Source organism: Perna viridis, chromosome 1 (genome assembly GCF_037379345.1).
Source record: "Perna viridis isolate PV_CMFRI_1.1 ecotype Kerala chromosome 1, ASM3737934v1, whole genome shotgun sequence".
NCBI classification, from domain to species: domain Eukaryota; kingdom Metazoa; phylum Mollusca; class Bivalvia; order Mytilida; family Mytilidae; genus Perna; species Perna viridis.
This window is the reverse complement of record NC_142445.1, coordinates 52,452,442-52,461,756: the sequence shown is the minus strand read 5'-3', so window position 1 is coordinate 52,461,756 and position 9,315 is coordinate 52,452,442. Positions and strand designations below refer to the sequence as shown.

At 35.2% G+C, this 9,315-nt stretch overlaps 1 protein-coding gene across 3 annotated transcripts; it reads right to left on the bottom strand.

Annotated features, from left to right (window-relative positions):
* LOC148629309 (uncharacterized) lies at positions 1-6,343 on the bottom strand. 3 transcript variants are annotated; one of them, XM_088547807.1, is made up of 2 exons: positions 6,132-6,343; positions 1-1,469 (listed from the first exon to the last, which is right to left on the bottom strand). In XM_088547807.1, exon 2 carries the CDS (start codon positions 1,467-1,469, stop codon positions 333-335), a length of 1,137 nt encoding a protein of 378 aa, XP_088403933.1. In that variant the 5' UTR covers positions 6,132-6,343; the 3' UTR covers positions 1-332. The 3 variants fall into 3 exon arrangements, with proteins under 3 accessions (XP_088403933.1, XP_088403925.1, XP_088403915.1); XM_088547799.1 differs by lacking the exon at positions 6,132-6,343 and adding an exon at positions 3,656-3,801; XM_088547789.1 differs by lacking the exon at positions 6,132-6,343 and adding an exon at positions 1,742-2,085.
* Positions 6,344-9,315: the final 2,972 nt, after the last annotated feature.

The window sequence follows — 9,315 nt, the reverse complement described above, 5'->3', positions numbered from 1 at the left end:
TTCAATTTCAATGCGTTTTAATCGGATTCTGCGTTCAAATCTAATATCCGTACGTCATTTTAAATACTCAAAAGGTCTAGGATAACACAAAACTTTATAACAATCGATATGCAACTACTGTTAAGACTAGTACAAGATTAAACTATTGTTCTTTTGAAACATATTAACAAAAAACAAAAAAACAAAACAAAAAAATGCATCATGTAACACCTTAACATTAAAACAAGTCTACATACAATTATTGGGGCACGACCATTTATTGCGTCTATTGCACCCAAGAACTCTTGACATGGCAAAATAAGTAAAGGATTTTTGGTATCGTTTACAATGCCTCATTGGGTTTCAATAGATGGTAGCTCCGCTAAATTCCCACTCGAACCAAGTAATAAAGTATCTGGTTTTTTTTTCCTTTTTACTTTTCTCCAGTCGGGTTGATACTGGTCACAGTAAATTTTAAACAGAGTTGTCATATCGGGCACGATCAACGATTTACTTTTACGATCTAGTGCCAGCAGTTTAGCAGTCGGTGGATGGAGACGCTTAGCTCGATGAGAACGAAGAGAACTTGGTCTGTGCAACATTTCATAATCTTCTATCTCTCTCATCAGTACCCGTCTGGCATCCCTGCCCTCAAGGAATGCCTCGTTCGAATTGTCATCCCAGGACGTCAAGAACGTCCCAAACCTTACTGGCGAGGACATAGGTATAGCGAGGTGTTTGACGTGTTGGCAAGGAGGAACCAATGGCGTTGAATACATCGTTGACTCTCTTGAAAATGACAGGGCTGACAGTGTCGGTGCACTGGCTGATACTGGAAATCGTCTATGTTCGAAACTCCTATTTAGTTCAGCACTCTTTTGTACCCATTCGGAGGCATTTAAATAAACTTCATTGTCTCTAAGAGTAGGGCAAGCCCTCCCTTTGGTCAATAACGTGTGTGCTGAGGCGTAGTACCCACGTTTACTTGCTAGCAACAACGCTGTGTATCCTAAATTATTTCTTGTATCAATGTCAAGACCAAACTTAACAAAACATTCGGTCAGCGCATTGACAACTTTTGGACATTTGCTCATGGCAGCGTGATGCAGTGGTGTATTCCCATCATTATCACCGTCATTTATATCAATAACATCTTCTTGAATCAAACACTGAACTATCAAATGACGTCCGTTCATACAGGCATAGCTTAATGCTGTCCTTCCATAAACGTCCTTTAAATTCAAAAATGCACCGGCCTTTATCAAAATTTTAGCCATTCTATACCCGTATTCTTCGTCTACCATACACGATAGCATGAGAGGGGTCCTTCCATTCAGATCCTTACTATCCATGTTGGAGTTGTATTTCGCAACCAGTAGTCTGACCTGGTGTAGCCGACAGTCCAACACAGCCTGGTGTAGGGCAGTCTTAATCAATCTCTTTGCCGACATTGGCGGAGAGATCTGCACGGTACCAGACGTTGAACTCATCTGAAAAAGCAAAACATTAAATCAGACACTCAGTTTTGGTTAAAAGAGGTGTACGTAATCTTGTCATTGATCGACAAAACTCTCGAATACTCAAAAACACTATAGTTCACAATTGTTGCAATCACTGTCCAGTGCATAAATGTATTACCGTTTTACCTTCGTCGACAGAAAATGAAGCTTGTTATTTGTTTTTATCTGTGAAAGTGTTCAAAAAGGTATCATACATTCATTTTCAACACCCAATTACGGAACTTAAAATATTGTTAACAAACCTTTCAGTTTAGAGAGAATAAAACATAAATCCGTCCATATTTCGTGTTTATTGAACAACTAATATTTTAATCTCATATTAAGTCTAAACGTTCCCTAATCCACTTTTAATAAATCCTTTCATTATTTTGCACCGAATTAAGTTATATCAATAGTCCAATATACTTCGTGTCAAATTGCAATCTTCACTTCCGGTTGGCTTTACGTTGCTATGGCCATGAAATAAGAGCTCGTTTGTCCGTGTAAGATTTAATGCCATATGTATTCCTACATTTGACCGATTTGTTAATAGATTTTTTTGAAAGAGCTCCTGTCTGGGTATTGAATCGTTCACCTCGAACTTATTAATAAAAGGCTGATCAATTAACGAAGTAGATAGATTTCAGATTCAATGAAGTGTTTAGTAGCGTGGAGGAATTAGTTAAAAGATTATTTACATCTCAAACTACTAACGTATATACAACTCTTCTGACGGAATGATAGAATAATGCAACAATACGCAAAGATAAAAATCTAAGGCTAAAAAAATTAAAGGGCATTTATTATAGATGCACATGAAAGATACAATTTAAGAGATACTACTGTCACGACTGCTGTCCAAGAAATTTTTCAACCTTCATGTTATAAACCAACTTGTTTTTAGAATAAGCCATATTTAATGGAATTAAATCAAATGGGTATGGAAAACTTTAGCAATATTTAAAGATTTAATGAACAAAATATACTTTGTTTTGCTGTTTGAATAGGTTCAAATGATTTAAATATTCGTGAAATTTTAATCTATTCTATAACTACTTGTATATCTAGACGTGAAAAGGATGTAAAAATATTTTATTAGTTCTTGATTCGATGAATTGTTTCTTTATGAGAGTCCGGAGTTTAATTGATAAAATTTTTTTGCAACTAATATTACATACCCGAGACTGGTAAATGGATTTTATAAATATATTCAATCTAATTGTCAAATGTTATTTTATTCTTACTCGAAACTAATTGACAGTTATGAAGTTGACGCGAATATTTCAAAATTCACCATAGTTAATTTTACGAATGTTTTAATAACACCAAAGCAAAAAATTTTATTTTAGCACTACTTTCAGTACATGTTTCAGAGATACAGAATGGGGTCAATGGCAAAGCGGGGGTAGAACTACAAGACACACAAGGTTCATTAACACCGAAAATAAAAATTAAAAATGTGCAAAATGTCAATACCAAATGACCAGTCACCAAAATTCATAAATATCCAACAAGGATGAGTTGGGGATATATAATGGATACCCTTAACTTCCATATAAGTAATGGCAAAGTCCATGTTACGCTAATTGTAACTCCAAATTTATTCAAGCCAAAAAAAACATAATTATACAGTAAATGGCATAACATAATAATCATTCCCTAATAGTTTCATAAAAAAAATCCAACGTTTTAAAAGGATTTGTAAACGCATACGAAAGTGTACCCATACCTACTATCCAATTAGCTTAAATCTAATTTTTATTCAGATAAAAATAAGAAGTGGGTGCACAATTCCATTACCTAATGTTTGTTCTGCGAAAGTTTCATAATAATTCATCCAGCGTTTAAGGAGGCATTTCATAAGATATAACAAAGCATGGAACTAATCAGATAAGAAGCTTGCAAATTCCCAACGATAAAACGGAATAGTTCGTTCTAGTTTAACAAAGTCACAGTCTGTCAACAAATTTTATGATATGTTCCTGCCGTAATGCTTGAATAGCAGTAAGAGAAATATGATAGTCTAAATACACACGAAATCCCAAGTGTCTGCTTATCGCACGTAAAAGATATATTCAATAACTTGAGAAAAAAAGTGAAGTATTAATAAAAAGTTCACATTAAGTGTTTTTATTTTCCTTGCAAGTGAAAAATATAATAACCGTGTAAAGACCTACCTAAAATACATGTTCTCGTGTATCTTCACAGTCAGTTAAATAAATTGAAATTTAGGGTATTTACTACATATGTGGTCGTTCAGACTTTTAAATCTTTTCATCGTAAGATTAGAAAAAGTCAAGATAAATACTTGACAATTCCACAATTACATCTGAATGGAAGATTTATCTTGCATCATATATAAGACGATACCCACGAGATTTAACTACAAAAGACAGATATTCAATAATTCAGTTATACTTAAGTTGACAACTCCGTGGGTAGTACTATCTTTTGACCTTGAATATTAAACTTAATTATAGTCAAGAGTCGCACGTTCCTGGAGTTAGTCATTGCAAATGAATTAATAAAACATTTTTGTAATCTTATGTTGAGTTTGAAATCCTGATTTTAATAATAAGATCACAAAGAAGACCAATGCAGTCATCTCACCGTAAATACAGGTCATCTCGAAGCATATCCTGTTGAGACGAGATTAACTTAATAAGCAAAAAAAGTGTGAGAATTACTACTGGAGTTGGGACAGGCCAGCCTTTCATCTCCTTGCCATATGTACATTTCGTCAGGAGACGAGAAAGGTAGCATTAGAAAGCAATGTTTCCATACAAAACTTGTCATGGTTATTAACAGAGCATTTAAGGCAGTGCAAATGGTCTACAGTACGTAAACCTAAATTATATAGAGAAATAATCATAGAATTGGACAAAAAAGCCGTGCATAAAACACAGTATCAGCTCGTTGATATTAATACACTCGCATGACTTAATATCATTAACATATTACCACCGCATATTTTTACGGTGGGGTAGGACTTAGGGTTAAAAACTTGGTACGGGGTTTCAGCTGGAGCCAGATAAACATACCATTCATACATTTGTCTGCAAGAAAAGGAATCCCATTCATATATTTTTCAGCGAAATACATACCCATTCATATATTCTACGACTGTGTTCCTAACATCTTTTTGAAAAATGAGAACAGGAGGTTGCAGATAGGGCACACAATTGCTAAATCTTTTAATCAGATCCCATACATCTGAAATTTATCAATTCGTCAGCTTATCAACTAAGTTTTCCCCATGGCTATAAGCTGCAGCAGGCACTGAATGAAGATTAATTGGTGATAATTGGAAAGTTTGTCTTAACAATAAATTATACATTAAAATTATAGCAACATGACCCATTGATATAGTACAGCTCAGAAATGACAGCCCACTGACATAGGAAAGGAAAAATTTATGACCAATTCCAATATTTCAACTCTAGAAATAGCGGCACGTCTGTTTGTTTGTTTGTTTGTTGTGGTTTAACGTCTGAGCAGCAATATTTCAGCTATATTCAGGCAATGAACATTAAATGGATGATAAAATGAACATGAAATGAAAAAAAAAGGATGGGACACAAGGACAATAGGGTCGACAAACTTTGATTGCCACTGGAAAAAGGGGGATGGGTAAGGTCGGGCAATTTAGCCTCCTGTGGCGGAGCGCAAAGGTTCCTACTCCCAACGAATACCACAGCAGGGTTCTTTAACGTGCGAGGAACGTGGCATCTTTCCCAACACGGTGCACCACTATGGTTTGCGGTCAGGTTTTCCGTTTTATAGCCTGACAACCCCAGCATGTAACACGCCAGGGGTACCCCATTCCACCACCTGGGGCACACATCCCAGTTGCTCTGTGGGCAGAGCGCCTGAGCCCCCGACAAGGTTTCTGAGCACTATTTAGTCGCCTTATACGAGAAGCTTAGTGCTGCTGCAGGCCTATTCTTTTAACACCTCTGTATATACTGGTATAAATAGGAAGTGACCCCCGCTCACGTGCACATTTTACACTCGATGCAAATTAAACAGGTCAATGCGTTTGTACTTGCAGATATTCTCATGCTAAAGTGTTAATGGTTAGATTGTAAGAAAATCAATGCAACTTATCATGCAGAAATATAACTTCCACTAATATAACTATTACATACATTTAATGGACTCTTAACATAAAATCTATACATATTAAGACAGTTATTAACATGTATAACATACCATAAGAACAAGTACCGTTACCTATGACTATGTTGTAGAAGTGTTACATAAATGAAGGAAGTGCGACGATTTTCCTAGTTCGAAAATTAATTTGTTTCAAGTAAAAAAAAACATGACGTTATTTACATGTTATAAACACAAGATTACTAGGAAAGTCTATTACAGCCGCAGTAACATGTAACAGTGGTGCGAAAGTAAGTTGGTATGGTAAGAAAACAAAACGCTGGAGCATTTTTTTTCTTTCCAGTGGCTGGACTAAATAGTGTATGGAAGATTACGCAGAAATTGAAGGAAACCAGTTTTTCAATGATTTTTATAAGCTGAAGAATGATTTAATTGACCTCTATTGTTAAAAATGTAAAAATCTTGAAACATGTCAACATGAAAATGATATTACAAAATATAATAGGTACAAAAAAAAAAAAAACAAATACAACTTACATCGTAAGGGCTGGCTATTCTCGTAAGTTGAAGGAAGGACTTCTAATTTATAGGCGTAATAAAACTTTTTATAGACTTGACGTTCAGAAAGATAATTCATATATATCTTTAAAAGGTATATCTCTTTAACCCAGTAAGTTTTTAATGAAATTTATGGTCTCAAACATTATACTTAATTGAATAAAATATATTTGGTCTTAAAACCGTGCTGTAATAAAATTTAAAAAGTATAACACGTTTACAATATTGGAGTCTTATCATCTAACCAGTCGATCATTATTAACAGATAAACATTCTAATATCAATTTAGGCTTATAAACGGCTAGATATTAGAAATAATATAATTCGAGTGTCCTGAATCAAGTGTACAGTATTGATTGACCAGAACTGCTATGTGAGGAACTACATTGATTTTCAATGTTACTACTGTAAGTGTCATAGAGGAACTAAGTGAAAATTAAACTGCATTTTAAACTCTATAGAATCTAAATCAAGTCAATCATTTGAACTTTTATACATTTAGTTGCTCCGTAGAACTTGTGTTGTAATGATTTACATGTACCAACAAAAAAAAAAGCTTTTGAACTTTGTTGCTGTGTTAAGACCACATAGTCCCTCTGTGCTACCCACAGTAGTATAATTGAAAATCAGTCTGTTCACAGACACGAGCTTTGTTCAATCAAGAGTCGTCTTTGTACATTTGTCACAGTGTTGGTACTTCAGTTAATTATTTTCATATGCTTATATACAACCATGTTTAGGGTAGGACGGTGTGCAAAGCTGATTAAAGTTTGTTTTTGTGTGCAAATACATGTCTTACCCCGTCCCGCAAACTGGATCCCCTTGCAATATTCACCACGTCCACAGAACAGTTTCAAAAAATTCTCAGAGAATTTAAACAGACAAGGCAATTATGAGGATTTTTGACAAATTTCCAAGTCCAGTAAGCACGCACATTTCTAAGATCAAAGGAGCATAACTCCCACAACAATAAGGGAATAAAAATTTTCTGGTAATATGGACAATAACATATGATGTTCTTGCTACATACCACATTTCGTAAAATTTGATTCAATAGTTTCAGGAGCTGCGCTGAGAGGGTAATTAATGAGGATTTTTGGCAAGTTTTTAAGTTCAAAGGGGCATAATTTCTACAAAAATTTGGGGTATCAAAATTTCTTGGTAATATGCACAACTACATATAATGTTCTTGCAACATTCCATGTTACAAAAAAATCAGTTCAATAGTTTCAAAGGAATTGCGCCGACAAGGTAACTTATGAGGATTTTTGGCAAATTTTAAGTTGAAAGGCGCATAACTACTACAAAAATTGGGGTAACAAAATTTCCTGGTAATATGCACAACTGCATATGATGTTCTTGCAACATACCACATTTCGTAGAATTCGGTTTTGTAGTTTCAGAGAAGTTTCGCTGACAAGGTAATTTATGTTGATTTTTGGGAAATTTCTAAGTTCAAAGAGGCATAACTCATCTTATGCACAACTACATATGATGTTCTTGCTACATACCAAGTTTCATAAAATTCGGTTCTGCAGTTTCAGATATGTTGCACCGGCAAGATAATTTATGAGGATTTTTTGCCAAATTTCAAAGTTCAAAGGGGCATCACTCCTACAAAAATTGGGGTATCAAAATTTCCTGGTAATATGCACAACCACATGTGATGTTCTTGCTACATACCAAGTTATGTAAGATTCAGTAGTTTCAGAGGAGTTGTGCTGACAAACTCTGTGATGGACAAACGGCACGACCAACAGACGGACAAGCCAAAAACAATGTCTCCCTACCAAAGTGGGAAGATACATAAATCTGTCCTACATGTACCTTACTTTTGGATAAAAACAGTGGATTCTGCTAATTCATATATCTGAAACTGACAGTGAGCCAGGCAGAACAACATGACAATGTCAGATAAACTGACAATGAGCCAGGCAGTAATATAGGGCAATGTAAAATAAACTGACAGTGATACAGGACAGTGTCAGATAAACTGACAGTGAGCCAGGCACTAATACAGGACAATGTCAGATAAACAGACAGTGAGCCAGGCAGTAATACATGACATTGACAAATAAACTGACAATGAGCCAGGCAGTAATACAGGACAATGTCAGATAAACTGACAGTGAGCCAGGCAGTAATACAGGACATTGACAAATAAACTGACAATGAGCCAGGCAGTAATACAGGACAATGTCAGATAAACTGACAGTGAGCCAGGAAGTAATACAGGACAATGTTAGATAAACTGACAAGTGATATAGGCAGTAATACAGGATGACAGATAAACTGACAGTGATACAGGCAGTAATACAGGATGACAGATAAACTGACAGTGATACAGGCAGTAATACTGTACAAAGATAGATAAACTGACAGTGAGCCAGGCAGTTATAAAGGACAATAACAGATAAACTGACAGTAAGCCAGGCAGTAATACAGTACCATGTTAGATAAACTGACAGTGAGCAAGGCAGTGATACAGAACAATGACAGAATAACTGACAGTGATACAAGCAGTAATACAAGACAATGACAGATAAACTTACTGTGATACAGGCAGTATTACAGTACAATGATAGATAAACTGACTGTGAGCCAGGCACTTACATAGGACAATTACAGATAAACTGACAGTGAGCCAGGCAGTTATACAGGACAATGTTGGATAAACTGATAATGAACCAGGCAGTAATACAGGACAATGACAGATAAACTGACAGTGATACAGGTGAGCCAGGTAGTAATACAGGTCAATTTTAGATAAACTGACAGTGGGACAGGCTGAAACTTTTACACCATGTCCCCTAAAAAACAAAACAAAAACCATACACATCTAGACATGCATCATCATCATATATTTGTCAGCACGTAAGTATCTTCAACATGTATATAAATACCAGGCACTTCAAAATAAAAAAAACTACAAGGTGTGTTACCAATTTCCTTAAGTAATATCTAAAGATACCATATACCATATGATACTGCTGCAAAATGACTTTGTTCAACATGCTAAAAATGTAAGAACAAAATAATCAAATTTATCCTTAATAGAAGACGTACATCTTCAATATGTATACTAATATATATGTGGATGGAGTCAAGCAGCTATAGACCTGCTTTCACTGTTAATAATTCCGGTAAAAAATGGAGACAGTAG

Coding starts and splice junctions, on each gene's coding strand:
- LOC148629309 (XM_088547807.1), bottom strand. CDS start 1,469: ATGAGTTCAACGTCTGGTACCGTGCAGATCTCTCCGCCAATGTCGGCA.